We start from the raw sequence: 26,861 nt of genomic DNA on the forward strand, positions 1-26,861 counted from the left end.
TAGTACCTCAGAATGTGAACGTATTTGGAGCTAGGCCCTTTACAGAGGGAATCAAGTTAAAATGAAGTCATCAGGGTGGGCCCTAATCCAGTGTGACTGGTGTCCTCAGAGGAAGAGAAAATTTGGACACACAGACACCAGAGATGCATATACACAATGGAGAAACCATGCTGAGGACACAGCAAGAGGGCTGCCATCTGTTAAGCAGAGTAAGACCTCAGAAGAAACCAAACCTGCCAACACGTTGTTCTTGGATTCCTAGCCTCCAGAACTGTGAGAAAATAAATTTCCATTATTTAAGCCACTCCATATGTGGTATTTTGTTATGGCAGCCCTGGCAAACTAATACAGACACACAGAGACATTTAACCCAGGAGGATATATAGATGGCAAATAAACACATGAAAACAAAGTCAGCATCATTAGCCATTAGGGAAATGTAAATTAATAACACAGTGACTTATCATCACATACCTATTACAATGGGCTAAGGAGATGCAGAGAGATCAGATTACTCATATACCGCTGGTTGTAATGTAAAATGTACAGCCACTCCAGAAAACAGGTTGACAGTTTCTTAAAAATATTAACACACAACTATCATATGACCCAGTAATTGCACTCCTGGGCATTTATCCTAGAGAAACAAAAACTTATGTTTACACAAAGACCTTTACACAAATATTTAAAGCAGCTTTATTTATAATAACCAAGAACTGGAAACAACACAGATGTCCATCAATGGGTAAATAGTTAAATAAACTGTGGTACATCCAACATACTACCCAGTAATAAAAAGGAATGAACTACTGATACATGCTAAAACCTGGACGAATCTCCAAAGTATTACGCTGAATGAAAAAAGCCAGTCCCACAGGGATACACACAACACGATTCCAGTTAAATAACATTCTTAAAATTACAGAATTATAGAAATGGGAGAATAGATTGGTATGGGTACACACACAAAGCAATATGAAAGATCTTTGTGGGGATAGAAATATTCTGTAACTTCACTGATTCAATATCAATCTCCCGGATGTCGTATTATAATTTTGCAAGGTGTTACCATTGGGAAAATCTGGGTAAAGGGTACACAGGATCTCTCTGCATTTTTTCTTACAACTACATATGAATCTACAATTATCTCCATATAAAAGATTTTAATTCAAAGAAAGTCATCAACTTAAACATTTAAAATATGTGCAACTTATAAATACAATATGTCTCAATAAAAATAGTTATGTAGTAAAAAATATTTTTAAAAGACATAAATTTTTAAGAAACTGTCCAGACCAGTGTTGTCCCACAACTTTCTGCAATTACTGATATATTCTATATTTCTGTGCTGTCTAAAACAGTAGTCACTAGCCACACATGGCTAATAAACACTTAAAATGTGACTAATATGACTGAAAAGCTCAAATTTTTATTTTATTCATTTTAATCAATTTAAATTTAAATAGCCACATGTCATTGGTGGCTACCATATTGGACAAGGCAGGTCTAGACATTACAAAGAATGGGAAAGATCATCATACGCTAAGATGAAACTATGGCCAAAGTGTATTCAGAAAAAATATAAATTGTATAACATTGTATGATACCATTTATGTAACAAAAACAAGGAAATAAATGTATATAAGTGTGCATATGAAATATACATTTATATATGCTTTTACCTTCTACTATATAGCCTTCTGTACTATTTAAATTTTTTTGACAATAATTCTGTGCTGCTTTCTTTTAAAAGCCAAAAGCCCATGCTAGAATTTAAATTTGATACCTTGATAATTCATATACTATTCAACAATACAAAATAAATCACATGTTAGGATATTTCAGAAAGTTTAAGTTTTTATTTGGTCTGCTAGATTCTAGTTTGTCAATTTTTTTCCCAAGTGTGGCCTTTTTTTGGACTTAGTAACATACAATTACCCACTGGAAAAAGGAGACAAATAAGGAAAAAATAAGTATAAATAATGGGAACTTACGAAATCAAGTTAATTAACTTCTTACATAAACAGCTGTAAGATCGGGATATTTATATCAAGTGTTCTATCAGAAAGCAAAATTTCCTTAGAAAATAATGTCTACAGTTTATTCATGATCATAGTTACAGAATTATGAATGAAGATTAATGAGTATTTATAATTACAGTGAAGGGAGATAAAATCTCCAAGGTAGAAACAGATTTAACAATCTGCTACAATTCTCTCTCATAACCTTGAACGGCAGAAAGAAAGGAAAGATTACAAAACAGATGATGGCTAACTCTACGTGTCAAGTGCCGTTCTAAACTTTATGTAGAGGCAGGATTCCTCAGAATCAAAGATGCTGTTGATTGTAAGATGCACATAGTACTGTAGTATTTACCACTGAAAAAAATCCGTGCATAAGTGGATCCACACAGTGCAAACATGTGTTGTTCAAGGATCAACATGTACAGTTGTACATGACATTATGATAAAGGGAAAACTATGGAGACAGCAAAAAGATCAGTGGTTGCCAGAGTTAGCAGAGAGGGAGGGATGAGCAGGCGGAACACAAAGGATTTAGGGTAGTGAAACTATTGTGCAATAGTGGATACATGTCCTTATACATTTGTCAAAACCCATATTAAAACCCAAAAGTGAACCCTAAGGTAAAGTACAGACTTTGGGTGACAATGATGTGTCAACACGGGTTCATCACCTGTTAACAGATGTGCCACCTCCGGGCAAGTTGCTGGCGCAGGGTGTGTGGGAATCTCTGTACTTTCTGCTCAACGCTGCTGTGAACCTCAAGCTACTCTAAAAACTAGTCTATTAAAAATATTTTTTCCAATAAATGAGGACTTTTGCCATCACAGCTAACTACTCAATCCACTCTGTACCATCACTATCACAATACAAAATGGGCAACTGGATTCAAGCAGTTTGAACCTGGATTCTAATTCAGTTCTGCCACTTATCAGCAAGTTACTTACCCTCTCTCTATGCCTCAATCCTCTCATTTGTAAAAAAAAAAAAAAAAAAAAGGGGGATTAAAAAAGGTGTGAGAATTAAATGAATGAATATATAAGCAAAACTGTTTAGGACAGTGGCTAGTTCAGTTATAATTTGGTACCTGTTAGCAATTACCATTGTGATTATCCATCAGATTGAGGAGATAACATGAAAAGCACACAATACAATGCCTCATACCTTAAATGTAAAATTAGCTACTTTCCTCCTCCTTGTGTAAAAAAAAAAAAGTAATAAAACTTTTCCCACACATCAAGTGCGTATCAGAGGGGGGAGGATAAAGTATGGGATTATCAGAATCACCTCTGAAAGTTTTTCAAAACATACATACCACAAACCCAAATAGTAAATTAGAAACTGTGAGAGGTGTATATGGAAACACGTGTATTCTAACAAAGTTCTCCATAAGGTTCTAATACACACACACACACACACACACACACACACATATATACATTCTTACTTTACCCAACCCACTGACCATGCAAATCTAGTTCTGATGAATTATTTCACACCAGTGGTTAATGGGATTTAACACACTGAAATATCATATTTTAACATAAATTTCTTGGAGTTCCTATGTATTATCTAGATCAGGGCTGGCAAATAGAGTCCACAGTTCAAATCTGGCCCAGCACCTGATTTTATATATTAAGTTTTATTGAAACACAGCACACCCCTTCATTTCCACATTGTCTACAGCTGCTTTCATACAACCACCACAGAGCTGAGTAGTTGCTACAGAGACTACATGGCCCACAAACTTGAAAATTCTTACTATCTGGCCTTTACAGAGAAAGTTTCCCAACCTTGGTCTAGATTATTCATGCAGCATGCTATTCAGTAGCTCAACTAGAACATTTACTGTTAACAATGAGTGCAGTGTAATTACAGCATCTCAAAGTATGTAAAAAACTAGAAGACTGGCACAAAGCAAACAAACAGTACTAATAAGAGTACAGAGGACAGAAACAGTGTCCCTGCTAGCATTCCTGCTTTAAGGAAACTGCTCCTCCTCTAACTCCCAGCAAGGTAGCTTGGCAAAGTTCAGACCCTCTCCCATGGTCACAGGAGTGGACACACTGCCGCTTTCCAATGTGGAAAAAGGAAAGACATGCAGTCCCTCTCTAATGGTCAGCTGAGATGTGACCATGTCCCCACTACACAGAAGAAAGAAGCTACTCTGCATTAGGAGAGAATGAAGCTGAAGGGCAGAGATGAGGAGAGAGAGAAGACTGTCTTGGTGACATTCTCAGCTCAGGATCCAATTATCCTTGAGCCCAACTGCACCCCTGCCATCCTGAGTTTGGGTTATGTGGACCAGTAAATTCCCTTTTTTGCCCAAGTAGATTTTTAAAAGGTTGGTGACATCTGCAATCCAAGGATTCTAACTAACAAGACAAGCAACTTCTTCAGCTCACAAAAGGGTTTGTTCATTCGTTCATTCGCTCATTTATTTTAATGATAATGGGGATAGTTTTGGTCACCAGTTTTGTTCATCCTTCATTAAATCCTTCATAAATTAACAGATGTTCATAATACACACACACACACACACACACACACACATTTTAAAAAACTGAATGAGGGTACAGTAACATCTCAATCAGTAATTAACAGTATTTTTCACTTGATTTTTCCTAGTATAAAACAACTGATAGGGCTTCCCTGGTGGCGCAGTGGTTGAGAGTCCGCCTGCCGATGCAGGGGACGTGGGTTCGTGCCCCGGTCCGGGAGGATCCCACATGCCACGGAGCGGCTGGGCCCGTGGGCCATGGCCGCTGAGCCTGCGCGTCCGGAGCCTGTGCTCCGCAACGGGAGAGGCCACAGCAGTGAGAGGCCCGCGTACCGAAAAAAAAAAAAAAAAAAACTGATAAAAACACAAGTTATCTGACATATATACAAAGAAACCCCTTCAGGTACATTTAGCCCTATCATTTCCATCTCCTCAACAATAATTATCAGTGATCAGAAAGATGAGCCTAGGACACTATAATATTCTGATTTATCAAAGAAAGATTCTATCATATTTAGTATGTATTAACCCTAGAAAGTAGAGTAATTCATCTGGAAAATTTTCAACACCAATTGAGACAAAAATCAAAAATATTCTGTTAACCTGCTATAATTCAGGAAATTAAGTTCTTCATGATATCTCATTTAAAGAAGGCTCAAGTTTCACTCTACTTTCAAATTAGCTCTATTTTAAGGAGAATTTAACAGAAGATATCATCATACAAATGGATAATTATTGCACTGGGTGAGAATTTTACTTGCATATTTTATAAATATAATACTGCCCTGAATCAACTTTTTAAATTCCAAAGCTTAAACTATTTGATTTTTTTTTTTTTTTTTTTTTTGTGGTACGCGGGCCTCTCACTGTTGTGGCCTCTCCTGTTGCGGAGCACAGGCTCCGGACGCGCAGGCTCAGCGGCCGTGGCTCACGGGCCCAGCTGCTCTGCGGCATGTGGGATCTTCCCGGACCGGGGCACGAACCTGCGTCCCCTGCATCGGCAGGCGGACTCCCAACCACTGCGCCACCAAGGAAGCCCAAACTATTTGATATTTTATTCTTGAAGTACCTATCTGTAATAGAATCTAATCATAAAATAATATTAGAAATAGATGAGGCTTTGAAAGAGAATTTCACATAACCCTGATATTGAAATAACATCTTTCTGGATTATGTGGCTGTTGGGAGTTCTGTTAAAAGCACAGTACAAGACACTTTAAATGACTAACCAACCCTAACTACCCTAACACACCCTTAGGATACTCTCTAGAGGAAAGGAGGTCCACAATGCATTTTAAATTTTAACAAAATACACACACACGTACACACACACGCTCATCTATCCTGAGGGATCTGAATGTCTCTAATTCATCTTTTGTTATTTTACAATGCCTTATTCTGTATTCCTCATTACTCTATGGCTATCAAAGCATCAAGACCATACTGAGATGCTCAACAAACACTCCTCATATCAAAGCACACATCTTTAAGAACATTAAATAGTGCAAAAAAGGCTTATAATAAAGAGTACTCTGCCTGTCCTCTCCTCAAACCCCAGACAACCAATCTTCGTTATCTTAGCTACCTAGACAGTTGCCTCAATATCTAATATATGTATACTACTATTGCTTGAGATATTAATAACTAATCATAGCATTAATAGCTAACGTGTTGCGTTACTAAGTGCCAGACATAGAACTTTACATATATTCTCTCATTTCATCTTCACGACAGCTTCATGGGGTAGGAGCTATTATACTCCCATTTTAGTCTGGAAAATTGGAACACAGTTCAATAACTTGCCTAGAGTCACAAAGCTAGTAAGTACAAAACTAGGATTTGAACTCAAGCAGCCAAACACCAGCACTCTCACTGTTAACCTGCATCCTCTTATATTTACCCACTCCACAGTCCTCTCTTAATAAATACTTTTAGGATAGGTCTCACAAATTAAATAAAAATAGGGATCGAAACAAAACAAAGATGTCAAAACAGTAAAATGGCATTTCTCACAATCAAATATAATTTTTTGGTTCTACAGGTCAGTAATTTTCAACTTTGGCTTTGCCACAATCCATGAGGTCACCAATTAGTTGCATTTTCATTTTTATATATTGACTCAGTAGTTACTATGCTTAGGGTATAGTATTTTTAAATCTAAATTACAAGTATATGGCCTATAGCATTTTTGCTGAATAAAAAAGGCATCAGATCCTAAAGCCTGACAGAAAGGTATGTTTTGAAGGCAAAGAGTGTGCCAGCAATCTATCAGGAAAAGAAAAGTAATTTTCAAAGTAACTTTCTATCTGCTTCACGAAAACAAATGAGTTAATGTATATATGTGTACACATGTACATCTCTATATAATAGGGCCAAAAAAATCAGTAATGGAAAAAGGCAAAATCACTTTAAAGAAAAGTTTCAAAAAATAGATTTTTTTAAATCTTTAAAGACAGGAGGTGTGGTAGTTCTTCAGTTTAATATTCTAAACAAAAAAAATGAGATATGAATATGGACAAATTTAAAGTGAAGCAAAAAAGTTACCATTAAAAAAAAATGAGACACTAGAGAAAAGGCAGTAATAGAAGTCTGAAATTGAGAAAAAAGGAAGCAAGCAAGAGATGAAAGCCCCAGGTAATCTAGGCGATCCAGTTCAAAGCTCTGTGAGTCAGACCTTGCTGAGACAGAGAGCTCCTATAATAATACTCTGGCTGAAGGGAGTACTGTGGCCTCATTCTATGAAAGAGCAGAGAAGGCTACTGAGGACGTACTAGTGAGTGAAACGGAAGGCTGGTGACAGCAAGCCAGCTGGATCTGTAGACCAACATATGGTCTTTATCTCTGATGAAGTTTTACTTCTAACCATTCGAGATAACAGGAATCCGAACCTACTTACAGGCTACACTTCTCATTTCAGCACTTATTTGTATTCTGACATCTTTCCAACTGGATCATTAACTTCTGGAGAGCAGAAGCTATTCTATTTATTTTATTTTCACCCATATAACCTAGTACAGTGCTATGCATCTAGTAGATAGATGCTCAAGCCTATCAATCTTGAAAAAATCACAACATACAACAGAGCATTAGAGTCTAAGGAAATCTGAAGAGAGCGTCCAGTCTAGCCTCTTTATCTTAAAAGCAAAGAAACTAAGTGTAGTTTAAATGTCCACTAGCCTAAAATGGAAGAGCTGGGATTAGCACCCTAATCCCCTGATAATCAGTTTATCTTTTTCCAAATAGCCTCTAATTTCTTCCATTAAAATAAAACAATCTTATTTCATCAGAAAACAAAGTCAACAGCATCAGTATTCACTATATGTCAGAGCCCTTTACATTTGCTTGGCAGTCTACATGCCTAGGTCTGTGATGACTGCTTTACAAACATTATTCTAGTTAATACTCACAACGACTCTAAGAGGTAGGTACTATTATCCTAATTTCACAAAAGCGTAAAATGTAATTTGACCATATGATGATAGTAAGTGGGAGAACCGAGATTCTCCATTTGTCACCAGAGTCTTGGCTCTTGACCAGTATCCTATACTGTTTCTCACTGTATTTACCACAAATATACTGAAGTCTCAAGATAAACAAATGTTTAAGTGACTGACTAAATGAATGGATTATTTAATTAATTGAAAAGTAAGGTTCTCTCATAGCAAATATCTCTAAAAAGAAGGGTTCGTTGTTAATCTAATTACATAATCCCCTAAGGTTTTAACAGTGAGCAGTCTGCATACTAACAGGAGATTTAAGGATAGCTAATTTCTTTATCCCACAAATAATTCATCTATTCAACAAATAGTGAGAAACTATTTTTGTGACACAGTGTTAAATTTGAACATAAAAAGTAAAATAAACTTGATCCTGCAAGATCCTATTCCACTAAATTAAAACCCAGTAATTAAAATCAAAATAAATGTATAACATGCCCTCCTTCTGGTGGAGAAAGGAGTAACATTAACTGAGCACCTACAGTGTGCCAGTTCTTAAACCTCAACAAAGAGTCTCACCTAATCCCTTAAAGCCAAGTGAACTAGGCAGCATCTCCATTTTCTGATGAACAAACTGAGGCTTTAAGAGATTAAGAACCTGTCTCAGGTTACTTGGCTAATTACTACAAATCCAGAATTGGAACCCAAGTTTGACCAAAAGTCTATGTTCTCTCCAAAAACGAGTTAAAGTTACTATTATTTTATTTGCTCACCAAAGCAAAAAAGGTTTGCTAGGTTTCTTTCCAAGGGAGTAGGAAGATACTGCTTACTTTAACAACAAAAAAGAATATATTATCTCACTTAATCCTTAGCTTATTAGTTATTATTATTTCATCCCATTATTATAAATCATGAAGCTAAAACTCAGGGAAGTAGCTTGCCCAAGAGTGAACAGCAAGGAAGCAGCAGAACTACACCAGGTCTGTACCAGGTGTGAATGCAAAACTAACCACAGGAAAAATGCAGAAAGACCTTAGGCCTGGTAGTTATGAGCTTAAGACTCAAAACACCTAAACTAAGTGGACCCTGTGTTTGTCAAGCAAAAAGGAATGGTAGATATCATCTACTTCAACTTCCACTTTCAATGATGAGGAAGTTGATTTTCTAGTAATAGTCTATTAAATGGCAACCTGAAGACTGGTCTCTAAATTCCAAGCCTACAGGCCATTACATTATACCAAGCAATTTCTGGATTTGTTGCCTGTTGAAATTATTCCTAAAGTAGCAAACAATGAACTATTTCACAAAGCAAAGGTTTATGAAGAGAGAAGAGTTATGTTAAAATACCTACAATCAATACTTAAGTATTTAAAATACTTCCACAGTAGATGAATAGAAATATTCCTTAGCAACATTTTCAATGCATCATCTGAAAACTTTGTCTATTTCTTGATATATTTTTAGGGCCTAAAGTGTGAACTAAAAGAGAGATGTCCCCGATGCCAATTCTGATAATTTTTTTTACCACTTTGGTCAAAAAAACAATGTTTAATTTTACTGTAGAACTCTGTCAGAAATCCAAAGTAGCCTTTTCATTGAGAGTGGCCCAAGTTCCTAAGGAACTGTGCCACTGTTTTTGAAAAGTCAAAGTGATGAATGAGAAGGTGATGAGTATTAACATATAACATGGGTAAGTGCTTGTATTTATGATACTAAGTAATATAAGCATGCTATAATTCCAACTCCAGAAATAAACAGAATCATTCTAATGCGAGATAACCAGGTAGAGACTTCCATGTTTGTTCACCCTACTACAACACAAAGATTGTCTTTGTCCCGTAAGCTCATAAAAACTACAGGAGTTCTTCAGCAAGCTTTGCTGGTGCCCTCCGCACATCGCTGTGGATCATTAGAAACCGGAACGCATCAAGAATTGCTTCCAGGCCTGAACTAGCACTAGCTCAGCTATAAACTAACAGAATGCTACTGATCTTGGAGAGGGGCACTGTTTACTTACAGGTAAAGATACTCATGTGATGGGAAACGTGTTGCACTCTCCTCTGGCTCCCGCCCCCCTCCCCGAAAAAACACGGTACTTTGACAAGCTAATGTGAGCGTGGGTCTACTCCCAAAAGTTTTGACCTCTCGTTTTAATCGCTTAAGGACAAACGCTCAAAGAAGGACATCCGACACAAGGGGCCCCGAGGTGCTGCCTATGGCATCACGGGAAGGACATCACTTTGGCCAAAAAACTGTGTTCGTCCCCTACACTCCCCCACAGTGAGCCAAATGGCAGGAATAGATACCGTCATTCACTCTGGCGAAGGAAAAGAGAAGAAATCAAAACCAGACGCGCTTCCTTCTCGCCCCGAGAGGCTTGGAGCAGGACTAGGGGCTTAACGTCCAGTTCCAAACCAGCACCAGGCCCCCGCCACCAGTGCACCCGGCCAGTGCACCCGCGAGCAGCGCGGCGACAGAGTAGAATCGTCAACATCTCCACCTCTGTCCTCCAGGCACAGCCAGGGACGGCGTCCCAGAGCCCGCCCCGGCCGGGCCCGCCCCGCTATCTCCTCCCCCGTTATCCGCTCACAGCCGCGCTCGGGCCTGGATTTGCCTCCCCGCCCTCCCCAACTTCCGCGCGTTCCACTACCCCGAACACGCAGGCCACCGCCCCCTGAGAGTCCGGGGGAGAAAGGTTGGAGGACTGCAGGGCTAGGAACGCGCTCGGCGCCGTTTCTCACCTCTGGATGGAGAAGGGGCACGCAGCCCGCTTCGCTCTCGTACTCATCCGGGCCGTCCGCCATCTTGGTGTTAAATCCCTCCTCCCGCTGCATGCCGGGAGAAAGCGTTTCACCCTCGCGGGGTTCGGGCAAGGCTGAGGGCGAGCGCGAGGGCGAGCTCGAGACCCGCCGGAGGCAACGCGGCCGCCTCCTCCTCCTCCTCCTCCTTCCCTTCCCCCTGTGACGCCCCCCTGCCCCTCCCCGCTCGGGGAGCACGGGTCCCTGCGCGCGTGCGCGCGTGCCGGGCCGGCCCGAGCGGGAGCGCGCTCTGCTGCACTGCGCCGGGGCAGGCGGGCGGAAGGCTCTGGGCGTGGGCGCTGCCACTCGCAAGCGGGCCCGCGCCCCAGGCAGCTGTGCGCCTCTGGCTACCCCGGGGAGGCGGCTGCTGGGCAACCGGGTAGTTAACGTGGGAAACCAAGTGGCGGCACGGGAACGAAAGCAGGGCTCCGGAGAGGCGCAGCCGAGATTCGGGATACCCGGCAGTCGGGGCGGCCAAGCCCGCAAACCCCACTGTCCCGATACGAGACCCTCGGGACCCCTTCTCAGAGACCCGGAGTGGAACCATCACTTCGCTCCAGGTACTACGTTTTGGGCTCTTGGGCTTGAATCCAGATGTGCATCGCTCCAGAAGACGAAAGACGCACCCCTTTCTCCGCGTTCAGAAAGGTCATCCCGCAATTTATGCCTCCGCGGGGCGCCCGGGAAAACACGGATAAAGCTTGGGATTTCCTCCTGGAGAAGCCTGTTAAAAATGATCGCAACCTGCCCTCATTGGTCTTGAATTAAGAGTAACCACATTAAGAATGTACGCCCTCAAAGCCCGCCCGCCCCCATCTGCTACATTTTAATGTACACCAGGAATTCAGAACTGAAGTCATTTAAACTGATTTCGCTGAAATGCGAACCAGATAAAATGACTAAAGCCATTATTAAACGGATATTAGGGCTGCATGGGGGGTGGAGGGGATTGCTTTCTAGAAATGTGCTGATGGGACTGTTATAGAAAGCATTTATCTTTGTTTTTAGCTATTAAAAATCGAAAATGCAAACTGCTCAGAGGACGATGTAGCAAAAATCGTGGAACATCTAGTAGAGATCCTGATACTAACCTGTCTCGTGTTAAAGCCAAATCGGGAAGAAGCCTGCAACCCGATAACATCAGATTTATTTGTAAATCAAGAGGAAGGGCACTCCAGAGGAAGCTTGGATACCACTGGAAAAGGGAGGAGAAAGAGTCTTTTGTAAAGTTTAGGTTCCCGCCAAAGGACTCTGTAGGTCTAGGGAGAGCGGGGATCAGTTCTGGATTGGATGCTGTTTCTGAGGCGGGATTAGAGGATTAACCGGGGATTGGATGCTGTGATGAGGAGAGGGCCCGTTCAGTAATTGGGTAGTCTAGTAATAAACGAAAATAGCAAAGTGGGTCTGGGCATCACTGGCTAGAGAACAGTATCACTCAAAGAGGGGTGGATATGGCATTTGACAGATGCTGCATCACAGGGGGGAAAAATAGCTTCCCTGTTAACTTTGTGGCTGGCTGTGTCTGTGTTCCAGCACTGTTGCTTTTTCTCATTTCAGTCTGAGAAAAAGCAACATTTTCATTCTTTTGGTCCTGACCCAAACCAAGAATTTTGGTTTTGACTCTTCCACCCAGTATGCAGAACTAGTCAGAATTAGGGTTCTGCCTTTGGAGCTCCAAACTGCTTTCAGACACCTTTTAACATGGACAGAAATAATTTTCACTTCAACAACTCAATCTTCATCTTGCCCCTCCTTACCCTTATGTCACTGGTGTAGATAAAATCAAATTAGGGAATTAAGGGGAATATGTGGAATTTGACATGTGTTTAATTTAGGGATGCGGCGTTGTTACCGACCTGAGTCCCTGGACCCTTTAATCAATAGAAATTGATAAGAGGCCAGATGAGAAATTCAGGTAAGGCTTTACTGGGACCTGTGCTGCAGCACAAGGGAGTGAAACCAAGTAACAGGTGCCCTTGCTTGCTCCAAGGAGGGCAGGCTGGTTCCTTCAGTGGGATGACTCGTAGGGGCCGATTGGTGGGTTGGGCTGGAGGTGGGGTGCTTAGGTGGTCTGCCCAGCCCCTTGGTGCTACTGTGTGCAGGGATTTGGGGGAATACCATGCCTTTGCTCCCCACACCTCCAAAATGGCAGCTAGTTTATGACCTTTTTGTATCTTATTGTTGATAATTGCCCTAACTGTGCCTGCGTGTAGTTATTTTTAGTCCCTTATAGTTTCTTTGTATTCTGTTGCTTGAGGAGACCTTTGTCCAGGTGCAAATGCCAGCACTCTCGTAGAAGGTCCTGGGTCCCCGCTTATCTCAGTGCTAGTAGTGCTCTGATTCACTATGCTGGACCCCTGCCATGTTCCCTGTTCAGGAGGATATTAAAAGAGTAAACTTATATGAGGGCTTCTTTAGGACAGTATGGATGTATGGTAACTGTTGTAGGCCTAGACTGTTACCAGGCTACTTCCATAATGTTCCCTGGCACTACTGCCCCTGACCTCTTCCCCAAGCTCCTAGTCCATCATTGGAGGGATATACCCTGATTCGCTTATGTCCCCTAAGGTATTAGATCAGCAATCAGGGGCTCTTCCCTCACTGGCTTATTTACACCTAAGAATCAAACAGAGAGTTGGAAATCGAACTAAAGTTGGCTCAGCTGCTTTATCCTATTTAAGAAACACTCTTCTATCCATGTTTCCCATGCTAGTCAGACCACCTGGGTTTCAATCCTATTTCTGTCATCTTAATTCTATGACCTGAGGAAATGTACATATGTTCTCTGGCTATAGCGTGCTTGCGTGGTTGCTGTGCCATTTCTTCTCCTCTTGCTCAGGCTCCAAAGGCTCTTCAGACATTCTATTTGTTGTGATGTGGTGTGGGTAACATCTTTACTTTCTTTCCTCCATATCTGAGTCCAGTTTCATTTCCACTCTTAGTTTCTGTTTGAGGACAGCATATTTCATCTTCTGTTTACTTTTCCATTCCTTGAGGAAATGGTGGGGGAGACATAAGCCTTGTTGAGGCAAGATACAGCCTACATGAGAAAACCTGGGTCATGTTATCTTTAGTGAGTGTTTATTCTAGCTCATATCTCTTATCTCATTCCCATAGGGAAGTATCCTCAGACATCAGATCATCGCCCCATCTTAGTGAGTAGCCCTGGAGTTTCACTTTCATTGTAAAGGGTCAGCTCCATGGTTCACTTTCTCCGCATCACCAGCCTTTCTTGCAGCTATTTCTAGTAACGTACAGTGAGAAAATGTAAGGAGATGCATTAGTTTTGTTTCTCTGCAAATTTGGGGATATTAGCATGAATCTCAGATATTTGGTATCTTTATCAGTATAGCTTGAGATGGGTAGGTGGATGAAAGGGCAAAGTTAAGAAGTAAGCTCATTCGTTCTTCTCTGCTCCGTTTCAGAATATTATGTTCCTTTGTGTCCCTGTCTATTTTTTCTCTCTCTCTCTTTTTTTTTTTAACTTTGGGATATGACCATTTCATTTTGGGGTTGCTGAATTGGGGGATTTTCTAGACTTTTTTTCATTTTTTAAACAGGTATTAAGGGAGAAAATCTGTGGTGCAGTTTTAGTTGACCACCTGGACATTTCAAAACTCCCCAGCACCTGAGAGTTTTCCTCCATGCCCACTCAGCTTTTAATACGCTGATATACTCAGGTGCTCTAGGGACTATTCCCAGATTGCTGAACCTGAGAGTCTCCTGGCTCCTCCACCCCTCATTGCTGAGTTTGGGTTCTTTCTATGATTGGTTACCTCATTCATTGCATGATTTTTCCTAATTTCATTCTCTGAGATTAATCTCACATTCAGCTTTTGGGATACTTGCTGTTAGGTGAGTCCATTATGAGAAGGCACTGGGAGCTACAAATTTCCAACATACATACACACAATTTTGCATAAATATTAGAGGGTCGAGACTTTCTCAGCATAGTCCATAGACCCCAGATGTAAAAAATCCCTGATTGTGATAAATGATGGCTTTAATTCTTGACTAATGTCTTTAACCTATAAAGGACTTTGAGAAGTCATCTAGTTGATCCTAGTTGTCTTCAGACAAAATAATTCTCAGTAAGTGTGGTATAGAAGAAGGACTATTATAAACTGAACACTGGTTCTGGCTTTACAGCTAACTAACTCTGTAATCTTTTTCACTTTAATTTCTCAGGCTCAGTTTTGTCATCTGTAAAATGATGGGGCTTGGAATAGGTGCTCTGAAAGTCCCTTTTATCTTTATAATTCTAACTGTAATAATGCCACCCTAAACAGATGATAATTTCCTTTTAAACCCTCATAATGAAAAGTCTGCAATGTCTATAATTAAGCTCTGTTCTATCTGTGATACCATTTTTTTTTTTTTTTTTGCGGTACGCGGGCCTCTCACTGTTGTGGCCTCTCCCGTGCGCAGGCTCAGCGGCCATGGCTCATGAGCCCAGCTGCTCCGCGCCATGTGGGATCTTCCCGGACCGGGGCACGAACCCGTGTCCCCCGCATCGGCAGGCGGACTCTCAACCACTGCGCCACCAGGGAAGCCCTCTGTGATAGTTTCTACTGTCAGAAATTTCTTCCTGATTTCTATCCTAAATCTGTCATGCTGTAATTCTTCTTTTATTTTCTTCTCAATTTTCTTAATATTCTTTTATCTTCCTTACCTAAATAATTTCTAGACAGATAGTCTTATTAGTGAAACCGAAGGAAGGATTTCCATTAGTAAGTAGCCTTTTTTCCCACTTTTAAATCATTAATGCATATGGTAAATGAGATGAGACACAGTCCTAGCACCCAAAGGCAGTTTATTAGATATTCTGTCTCTCAAATAAAAGGAGCTAAACTGTTGTAGTTGTGATATCTGGTATTCCCTACTCTTCTGGATTATACCTTCTAGCTTCACTCAGAGAAGATGCCATAGCTAAAGATACCACATTAAGAGAAAAAACTAGAAGTGAAAACATTTATCTGAATCTGGGGCCTCACTCCATTTTAGGCATCAGCATTTAACTGCTATGTCTGCTATCCCCAGACTCTTGCAGAATCCTAATGAAAATACCTGCCTATCTAGAAATTAACAATTTTCTCTTTGTTTTTTTAAACAGCTTTTCAATTTTAAAAATAATAATTGTACATCCTTTTAAAAGTTTAAATAATTAGGTAATACCTACAATTAAAATTGTCTCTTTTTCCTCCCCATTCATCCCAATAAAACTTCACAGAGTTAATCATGGTTAATCATAGTCTTCCCCAAATTTTAAGGTATATGCACATATATCCTTAAAAGATGACGTCTGAGCTGTACAAATTGTTCTACACCTTGTTTTGTTTTGTTTTGTTCACTTAGGAATTTGTCTTAAAATCCTTTCCATTGCAGCATTTATAATTTTATCTTATTCTATTCAGTGGTTTATGTATTATTCTCCTGGGTCCTTGTATATCAGTTAGAATATTTTGGGATTTAAGTAACAGAAAACTTGACTAAAAGTGGCTTATATGATAAGGACCCTTATTATTTATTTTTTTATACTAAATTAAAACTTTATTGAATAAAGAACACTCTCCAGAACACATGATCAGATGGACTAGGTCTACATTACATGCAATGAAGCTAAACATCACAGTTTAACATGGAATGTCAAACAAATGAGTATTTCTCATTGTACAAAACCGCTATGTAGTTAACATGCAAGAAGAAAAGTATGATACTCTGCATTTTCACTAATCATCCATGATGAATTTAAAAAAGGCATTTGCAGAAATGGGTAGATTTCTTTAGGATAGATTTCAAATAAATTAGTTACATGTGTACTACTCAAACCCCTTTCAACCTCTCTTGCATTCCAAATAAAATCTTAGTGCAAACATCAAAGTTGCTGGTTACTCCAAAAGACTGTCAAACTCATAATACAAGTTCTGAATTAATGTGTATAAGTAGGACAAAACCAAGAATACCAGTTACTGCAAAATTCATTTAGGCACACTTAATAGTCATTTCTTTTGTCTCTCACATTAATTACTAAAGCCTGTTTACAGTACTAAAATTCTGTCATTCAAGCATCAGTGATTATATTTCAGAAAAAGAAAATCATTCAGCAATAACATTACTGCTATATTCTAAAAAAAGAAAAAAGAAAAAAATCATAATTAACAAAACCAGTATCCATAATAGGATACTTGGGGAAAAAACATTTTAGGAAAAAAAAAATGTGCTTTACTTGCACAGCAGGAATTATATAATTTAAACACCATATTGGCCCACACCACAAAATCCATGAGAAAGGTTCAAATATGAACACCATGTGTGCATTATATTCAAATCTGTGTTTGTGAGTTTATACTGCATCTGCTTGTATGAATACATGGCCAATAAAACACACTCTTCCATACACATTCACATACAAGTGATTGTTAAATATTGAGCATGGCTTTGTTAAATATTAAGCATGGCTTGCTTCCCTGCCTCTAACTCTAAAAATGTTAAGTGATATCCCAACTGTTTTTAAACTGTTTACAGAAATCATTAAATGAATGTGAATAGTAGTTATTTCTTACAACAAGTAGTTAGAGTCAGGTTAATTCAACACTTCATAATTTCATGAAGATTCAAGTATTTCCCAGGTTAATTCAACACCTCTGAACTGAATATTATGAAGATTCAATCAGATTCTTCTACTCTGCTATTCTCAGTGAAAAGGCAAGAAACCTCATGGTCTCAACATGGCTGCTGCAGCTCACATAGCAATATCTATGGGCAATAAAAGGACTGTTCCTTCTCATGTGCCTCTTTTTTAAAACAAGGAAAGCTTGCAGAATCCCACCCCTCAGGTTGCATTGTTCAGGATTTAACTACCTGTCTATGCTCAAGCTAATCTTTGGCAAAGGAAATGGGACCACACTGATTAACTTATACAAGGGGTTAAACTATGGCTTATGGGCAAATCTGGCATATGTCCATAAATGGGCATATGTCCTTTCGGAGAACAATTGGGAAAATATGTGGTACGTATACTTGTGCTAGCATTGCTGGGTCTTTACCCAGCCTCCCATTCAAATGGTGGGCTTTGGGGTCAGAGAACTCACTTAGATCTGTAAAGTGAGTGTGAGGGGTTGCAATTTTCCACTGAGAGAGCTGTCATCTGCCTTCTTTTAACCAGCTGTTGATTTTTTTTTTTTTTTTGTGGTTGTACCTATAGATCAAGTAACACCCTAGTGGATGCTCATTTAACTTGCCCTGAGACACACCATGGTCTATTAGTCATTATAACAGAGCCCTGTGGGTGAAGATATTCTGGTTGCCATTCTGGCCTTGCATTATCACAATTATGTACACTTCCTTCTGTTGGTCAAGTACTACCATCTGGCCTCTGCTATTTTGTGTTTTTATCAATCGAATTAATATCAAGGAGCCCAGTCCCATAGCAGCATCTCTTACTGTCACCTACAGTGGATAACTACCACTGAGCTTCTCAAAGATGCCAGTGGTACCCTCACCACTGTATTTCTTACTGTCTTGGAGATAGGTGTGTCCACTGGGCTCTTACAAGAGACATAGTCAGATGGTGGGTTCTCAGGTATAATACTGTACATTTGTTCTTACATTCTAACCTCCCTGAGCCTTCTGACACCTTCCTCAAGGTAGTCAAGGCACTTCTAGAATCTCTCCTTCATTTGCTATAGGCCTTCATCCTATCTAAGCTTTAAGGAGCCATCCCAGCAATATATTAGAACTAGCTCCATGTGTCCTTGCTATGTCATGAAACTCCAGGTGTTTTTCAATGTCAATTAATTCTCTCCTGTCCACATTTGCCTTCCCTGGTGCAACACTTTCAGGATTCACTCCTCAGTTCCTTCACGTAAATAAATATTAACCAGGTCTTACAGATCTTTGTTTATGTGTCTATTGCTTCATACAGGTTTTTGCACGGGCTCCAGAAAAGGTAGGCTCTTCTTAAGCAGAGCAGAGGAAGCTACTTGTACCAACACAGATTTCAGAAGACATTTTGACATTTCTCAGGCTTCATCTAAATGCTACTGTTGCAAGTCTCAGGTTTCCATTTATTCCCTTTTAGGTCCCTGCCTTTGGCATAGAAGACTTGTCAAGACAGTATTTCAGTCCCCTTTGTAGCTATGCTACCTTACAGCTCAATCCTGGGTCTGATTATGAGCACGGTTTGCTCTGTGGATACAAAAGATAAACACCTCTTCAAATACTGCCTTGGATGCTTTCTGGTCTTCACAGCCTGCCTAGACTTGAAAGTGGGTAACTTGAGCCTGTCCCTTCTTATTTTTTTCTTTCTTTCTGTTTTCTTTTTCTTTGTTTTTAAGTTTTCATGAGCCCTTGACAAAAATAAGCCAATCCACAGGTCTTATAATTACCATTGCCTTCCAACTGTTCAAGGGCTATCCTTAGTTCATAAGCAAATGCTTGACCTTCTACCTATAATTCATCCCAGTCATCTACCAGTAAAAGTCTTAGTGATGCTGATTCAGGCCAGGGGTTATCACCACCCACACTTTCCACCAAAAGTGCAAGTGTCCGACTGGCGAGGGATTCAGTTCCAGAATCCTTTTTTGGGTGTCTGCTTTCTAGGTCTACTCCTGAGATCAAATGTCTTATCTTGGGTTCCCTCGAAAGGTAGAGTCTGAGACAAGGGTTTAGATGCAGTTGGTTTGCTTTGGAAGTAATTCCAAGAGACAGGAGTGTGAGTATGGAGAAGAATGGTAAATAGAAGGAAAGAAAGCCAATCCAAGCATGCATTTTTGAGCTGGTCACCACTGTGGGTACCAGGAGCTTTGTCCTGATGAGAGCCTTTGAAGAGCTGTGTAAATTGTGCCTCAGAATTGTCAGAACTGACTGACACAGAATCAATTGATTATTGATTCACTGGCTCTACCCCTCAGTGGTTTATCCAGTTAGTGTCAGCTCCTTCCACTTCCCAGTCTGTGCCTGTGCCAGAATAGCTGGATGGGCTTCTGCAGGCATCCCAGGTGGTGGTGGCAGCAGAGAATTCCTACTGCAAAAGTAGGAGATGCTCCACGCACTTGAGGCAAGGCTGTGGCAGAGCATAGTTGGCTGCAACAGCAATGGCTGGAGCAAAAAGGTAAGCCAAGAAAATATGAAGAATGAATAAAAGATGCCTACGCACATGTACATCTGACTTGTGATAATCAGACTACGTCAAAGTTATTTGTCTGTGTGCCTGTCACCACTCCTAGATGCTAAGTACTTTAAAAATAGGGACATGGAATAAATTGGCATTATGTGTCTCCTGAAATAATGCATTGAGAAGAAGACAATGTCGCTTCTGTGATATTCCTACCAAAAGTCATATCCTGAATCTAATTGTGAAGAAACATCTGACAATCCCAAACTGAGGGACATTCTACAAAATTTATGGCCTGTACTCCTAAAAAAAAGTCAGTGTCATGAAAGACAAAGGAAGAGTGAGGAATTATTCCAAATTAAATAAAAATTGAATGCAACATATGATCCAGAATTTTGTTTTCCTATAGCAGACACTTATTGGAACAATTGCCAAAATTTGAATACAATCCATATAGTAGACAATCCTTTTGCATCAATGCTAATTTCCTTATTTTAATCAGTGTTCTATGGTTATATAAAAGAATGTTCTTGTTTTTAGGAAATATATGCTGAAGTATTTAAGAATAATGGAACATCATGGCTGAAAGTCTCCAAGAGAAATGATAATAAAATGTAAATATTTGAGGAATCTGAGTGAAGGATATGTAGAAATTCTTTATTCCCTTATTGCAACAAAGGTCTGAAATTATGTCAAAATTAAAAATTTTAATTTTAAACAAAATAAATGGATATATATTTATTCATATATATGTGTGTGTGCGTGTGTGTGTGTGTGTGTAATTAATTAATTAATTATCAAGTACCTAGCACAATGCCTGCTGTCATATAGTAGGTTTTCAGTAAATGTTGTAGAAATCAGGAGAGGAGTGCTCTGAAACAAACCAAGGACAGGTTTCTAGGTGATCTAGCACTTCCTTTTCCCATGATGATAATTCAGGGCACTATGCTTAGGATTTGAGCTCTTTCACCCTAAGCTATCATATAATTTCCAAATACAAACTGTACTTTAAAAGTGTACCTTGATTTAACATCTAAGGAGGAAGTTATACTGATTCTCTACAGTCTATTTTAGAGGACAAAATCAGAAAGAATACTTCCAAACTCAACCAAGTGGGATTTATCCCAGCCACAGAGGCTGATTCAATGGAAATCAATTAACATAATCCATCACATCAATAGGTTAAAAAAGAAAAATAAAATGATCATATCAATAGATGCAGAAGAAGCATTTGACAAAGTCTAATACCCATTCATCATAAAAACTCTCAGTAAATTAGGAATAAATGGGAACATCCCCAACTTGATTTTAAAAACTAAAAAAAAAAATACCTACAGCTAACATCACACTTAATGGTGAGAAACTAGAAGCTTTCCCACTAAAATCAGGAATAAGGCAAGGATATTCCCTCTCATTGCTCCTTTTCAGCACCATACTGGAAGTACTAGTTAATGCCATAAGAGAAGAAAATTTAATAAAAGGTATACAGATTGAGAAGGAAGAAATTAAACTCTCTTTGTTTGCAGATGGCGTGATCATCTATGTAGAAAATCTAAGAGATTTGACAAAAAAATCCTGGAGCTAATAATTGATTATAGCAAGTTTTCAGAGTACAAGATTAATACACATAAGTCAATTGCTTTCCTGTATCCTAGCAGTGAACAAGTGGAATTTGAAATTAAGAACACAATGCAATTTATAAAAATGAAATAACTGGTATAAATCTAACAAAATATGTACAAGGTCTGTATGAGGAAAACTGCAAAACTCTTAAGAACCAAATTAAAGAACTAAATAAATGGAGAGGTATTCCATGTTCATAGATAGGAAGAATCAATGTTGTTCTTCCCAGCTTGATATATAAATCCAATGCAATCCCAATCAAAATCCCAGAAAGTTATTTTGTGGATATTGACAAAATGATTCTAAAGTATATATGGAGAGGCAAAAAATAGAATAGTCAACACAATATTGAAAGAAAATAACAAAGGTCAAGGATGACACTACCGAATTTAAGACTAACTATAAAGCTATAGTAATCAGGACAGTGTGTTATTGGTGAAAGACTAGACAATAGATCAATGGAACAAAATAGAAAGCCCAGAAATAGACCCTGATATAGATATTGAACTTATCTGACAAATGAGATAAGGCATTACAATAGAGCAAAGATAGTGTTTTCAACAAATGGTGCTGGAACAACTGGACATCCACATGCACACACACAAAAAAAGTGACTCTAGACATGGACCTTATACCCTTCACAAAGATTAACTCAAAATGGATGACAGATCTAAATGCAAACTATAAAAACTTCTAGAAGATACCATAGGGAAAAACCTAGATGACCTTGCTTATGATGATGACTTTCTAGATACAACACCAAAGGGATGATCCATGAAAGAAATAATGGATAAGCTAGCCTTATTAAAATTTAAAAACTTCTGCTCTGCGAAAAACAATGTCACAAGCATGAGAATACAAGCCACAGACTGGGAGAAAATATTTGCAAAAGACACATCTGTTAAAGGACTGTTATCCAAATTCAACAAAAAGAAAACAAACAACCTGATTAAAAATAGGCCACAGATCTGAACAGACACATTACCAAAGAAGATATACAGATGACAAATAAGCTTATGAAAAGCTGCTCCACAACATATGTCATCAGGGAAATGCAAGTTAAAACAACAATGAGACTCCACTATATACCTATTAAAGTGGTCAAAATCTGGAACACTGACAACACCTAATGCTGGCCATGATGTGGAGCAGGAGCGGGAACTCTCACGCATTGCTGGTGGGAATGCAAAATGGTACAGCCACTTTGGAAGGCAGTTTGGCAGCTTCATCCGAAATGAACTATACTCATACCATAAGATCCAGCAATCATGCTTGTTGGTAGTTACCCAAAGGAGTTGAAAATTTATGTCCACACATAAAAACCTGCACATGGATGTCTATAGAAGCTTTATTCATTACTGCCAAAACTTGGAAGGAACCAAGGTGTCCTTCAGTAGGTGAATGGACAAATTGTGGCACATACAGACAATGGAGTATTATTCAGGGTTAAAAAGAAATGAGCCAACAAGCCATTAAACGACATGGAGGAAACTTAAATGCATATTACTCAGTGAAAGAAGCCAATTTTAAAAGGCTACTTATTGGCAACTATACTCCAATAAAAATTCATTTAAAAATAACAAAATAAAATAAAAAATAAAGGCTACATATTGTATGATTCTAAATATATGACATTCTGGAAAAGGCAAAGCTATGGAGACAATAAAAAGATCAGTGGTTGTCCAGCGTTGGGGGGGTGGATACAGGTGAGGAAAGAGTAGGCAAAGCCCAGGGAATGTTTAGGGCATTGAAAATACTCTATGATACTATAATGGAGGATACATGTCATTAACATTTGTCCAAACCCATAGAATGCACAACACCAAGAATGAACTGTACTTTAAACTATGGACTTTGGTTGATAATGATGTGTCAATGCAGGTTCATTAATTGTAACAAATGTACCACTCTAATGGGGAATGTTGGTAATGGGGGAGGCTACGCATGTATGAAGGCAGGGGGTACATGAGAAATCTGTGTACCTTCTCCTCAATTTTGCTGTGAACCTAAAATTGCTCTTTAAATATGAAAAAAAAAGTGCATTGAATCAATGAACAATTAGGATTAGGCAGCCATTAATAAAAATATAAAGATTACATTCTTGGGCAAGTACAAATGAAATAAATGAAATGTGAAATGTGACTTTGTGAAAAGGTAAAAAATTACATATATTCTGGAATTTACTATAGTGGTTATATGTAGAAAGAGAGCACCAATAGTCCAAGAAAAGAAGGAATTAGTTTAAGTAAAGGGGATAAAGATGAATTCTCTGGAAATGACCTTAATAATAAATTTTTATAAAATGAAAGGAATAGGGATGATGTCTTATCCATCTTTATATTCTCAGTACTTTATATTCTCAGCCATCTCTTCTACCTTGTAGGGAGAGCCCGCCTGAGAAGGAGCCCAAGCAGAGAAAAGCAGGCAAGAGCTGGAGGATAAGGCACAGCCCTTTAGAGTCAGCTGTGAACTCACTGACACTAGAACATTGTTAATCTCTCAACTTTCTTTTACATAAACGGGTGAATTCTCTTTTAGCCTGAACTAGTTTGAGTCAGGCTCCTGCACTTGCAACCAAAAACCACCACCACCAAACAAACTAAAACTAAAGCAGTTGGTTTGTCCTACTCAGGGGCTTCCCTGTGTTGGAGATCTACTTACCTTGAATTGAAACAAAGATAAATAGGTTCTTTGCTTAATCTTTGTGTGGCAAACAGTATTCAAATTCACACCAGTGCTGGTGATTTTCTCCTTTGCATTTGACTACTGCTCCTGTTTCTTTCCCAGCTGCACTTGAGATCTGGGCCAACCCCAGCTTTTTAATTTCACACATGGCATAATCATGTAGTTTCTTACCTCCTTCTTACATAACCTCTGAAAAGCTGTTTTCTGTGATATTGGCACTGAGCCAGCCCATCCTCTATGACTTTTATATTTTTGAGCATCATGGTTACAATAAAACATGTCATTGTGCAGCTTTTTAAGGAGGATATGAATATCTGAGACTATTATTCCCGGGTATGGTGAATGCAAGTAGACACAGATGGACTGGAGAGCTTTTCCCCGAAGCAAAAACCATTATTTCATTATACATGACTCTGGTACCAATATAATTCTAATTTTAATTATAAGCTTTAAAATTTTAAGTTTCTTAATATGAAACGCAAAAACATGTACTCTTTCTTGGAAATTATCTGCAATATAAAAATCCAGTCACAAAAAGAATATAACTCAGAGAAGAAGAACTATGAATGGTTAATAAATGTATGAGAAGTGCTAGATCTCATCCATGATTAAAGAAATGCATATCAAAATAACAATACTATACCATGTTTCACTAACAGATTGGCAAAGATTTAAAACAGACACTCTCAGACACATGCTGTTGGTAAGAGCACAGGCTGGCATAACCTTTTTGGATGGCATTTTTGTGGTATCTATGTAAATATCAAGTACATCTAATCTTTGGCCCAGCAATTCCATTTCTAGAAAGTTGCCTTCCAGATACATCACATACGCATGCAAGAATATACATTACAAAGTCACTTATTGTAACAATGTTTGTAATCGTGAAAATCTAAAATCATTTAAGTTGTATTTCAATAGATAAACAGTTAAATACCTTACAGTGCATCTGTACTACGAAATATCTGGATGACGTGGACAGATTGTCATGTGGAAAAAGTAAGTATAAGAGTGTGTGTGCGTGCGTGTGTGTGTGTGTGTGTATACACAGTCATAAGCTCATTTGTGGAGAACAACTGTACATGCTTAAAAATCTGGAATGACACATATCAAACGCTGTGACTTCTGGGAAGTGGAATTTGAGGGCAAAAAATAGGATAATTTCTTTTTATTTCTTAACTCTTTCTATTTGCACAGCAAGCATACACTACTTTTTATAATAAAATATATTTTTAAATCCAGTCACAATTTTGCATTACTACACAATCCAAAAAACAACAAAAAATACAGTTAAACTCTGTTATAAAATTAAACAGTAATTAAACCATGCCTCTGTGCCAGTCACAGTAGGTGGTATTTTAGGATGATAAGCAATTGAAGTATGAGGGGAAAGTAAATAAAAGTGTGTAAAACTGAAATGTAAAGGTTAGTCACTTTTTAACCTACACAGATAATATAAGTACTAACACAAATGAACTACTGAATTCAATTTTATGAGAGCAAGTTTATTGCATGGAATTATATTTTCAGTAGCCAACAGTGAAGTTACTGCTAACGCTTGTCCTCAAGTTCATGTGTCCTCCTACTGCCCTGCCATTGCCATCTCTGGGAGGGCAGTAGGAATTATTTTGCAGGATCAGGGTTGTGGAATTTTCCCTACTTCCTATCCCTGCCCTGGAGAAAGCCGTGTGTTCTGGAATTATGGCCAAGGGCTCTGATGTTATGGTATGCCTATAGAGGAAGGCACCAAGTGTTATAGATGGGGGCTGTTGTTCTTTCCCTGCTGTGTAAGCGGAGATATGAGAAGTTTAGGAGTTGCTAGAATTTGCCTATGACTAGAAGATTGAACTAAGTGTCCCCAGCTACACCCCTGGGGGAAAACTGGGTAGATAACACAGGAAAGAAAAAGAGGGAAACACGGAGATACTGAGACAAGGTTGCTAGACCAAGCATATCATGGCCTTGCTAAATGGGGCTGGATTTAACAATTTTGTATTAAAGTGTTTCCATATCTGTTTTCCTATCATGCTAAAAGCACCTGGGTACAACTGGAACAATGATTGGCACATAGTAAGTACTTACTAAATATAGATTTGAATAAATAAATGAATCAATGAATAAACATCTAAGACAGAAGAAAGACTCATTAGAGAGTGGCTTCATTAGAGAGCTCCCTAAAGGTAGGGGAGGGAAAAACAGGTGACGAATGAGAGGGAATGGCAGAAAAGCATGCCGGGAAGAATTAGAAAGGGAATCTTGAGCTCTCTCAATAGTGCAGTATACTTGGGAGGCCTTATTATCCTTGCGTAACCTAGGATAACCCAGAGAAATACACAAGCCAACTTAGATAGCTTAAAGCTAAGATAGAATGCCCAGATTTTCGCCAAATAAGAAGGGTCCCAGTGTTTGCAGTAAAGGAGAACTTTGGAGAGTTCCACCCTTGGTAAAACTCCCTTAGAGTTTGTGTAAAATAACTCATGTGATTTGCCTGCTCAGATTCTATTATTCCATACCAATTATGGATTCTATATCATCTACTATCCCAAACCACTGAGCCCCACCTTAACTCCAGAGGCAAATCATATCTAGGAAACTTCAGGACATCCAGGCACTTTCTGGCACACCCAGGAGCAGTATTACTGCAGTGCTACTACTACAAATATTAATACCCTTATTACCACC

General features: G+C 39.0%; 2 protein-coding genes across 2 annotated transcripts in view; one reads left to right on the top strand and one right to left on the bottom strand.

Moving 5' to 3' along the window:
- The window catches only part of ZDHHC17 (zDHHC palmitoyltransferase 17), a 102,909-nt gene extending 91,981 nt beyond the window's left edge, over nt 1-10,928 (bottom strand). Inside the window, exon 1 of the mRNA XM_081247966.1 lies at nt 10,700-10,928. Within this exon, the coding sequence (XP_081104092.1) occupies nt 10,700-10,792 (93 nt within the window). The 5' untranslated portion in view covers nt 10,793-10,928. The remainder of the gene's footprint in view (nt 1-10,699) is intronic.
- On the top strand, nt 10,791-19,337 carry LOC308625771 (uncharacterized protein; the record flags this gene model as incomplete). Its single annotated transcript, XM_081250256.1, has 4 exons — nt 10,791-10,873; nt 10,952-11,316; nt 12,592-12,671; nt 18,837-19,337. The coding sequence occupies 3 exons, from the start codon at nt 10,791-10,793 to the stop codon at nt 12,645-12,647; spliced, it is 504 nt and encodes a 167-aa protein (XP_081106382.1). The 3' UTR covers nt 12,648-12,671; nt 18,837-19,337.
- Nucleotides 19,338-26,861: the final 7,524 nt, after the last annotated feature.

Source organism: Mesoplodon bidens, assembly GCF_964165515.1.
Source record: "Mesoplodon bidens genome assembly, chromosome: 11".
Taxonomy (NCBI): Eukaryota; Metazoa; Chordata; class Mammalia; order Artiodactyla; family Ziphiidae; genus Mesoplodon; species Mesoplodon bidens.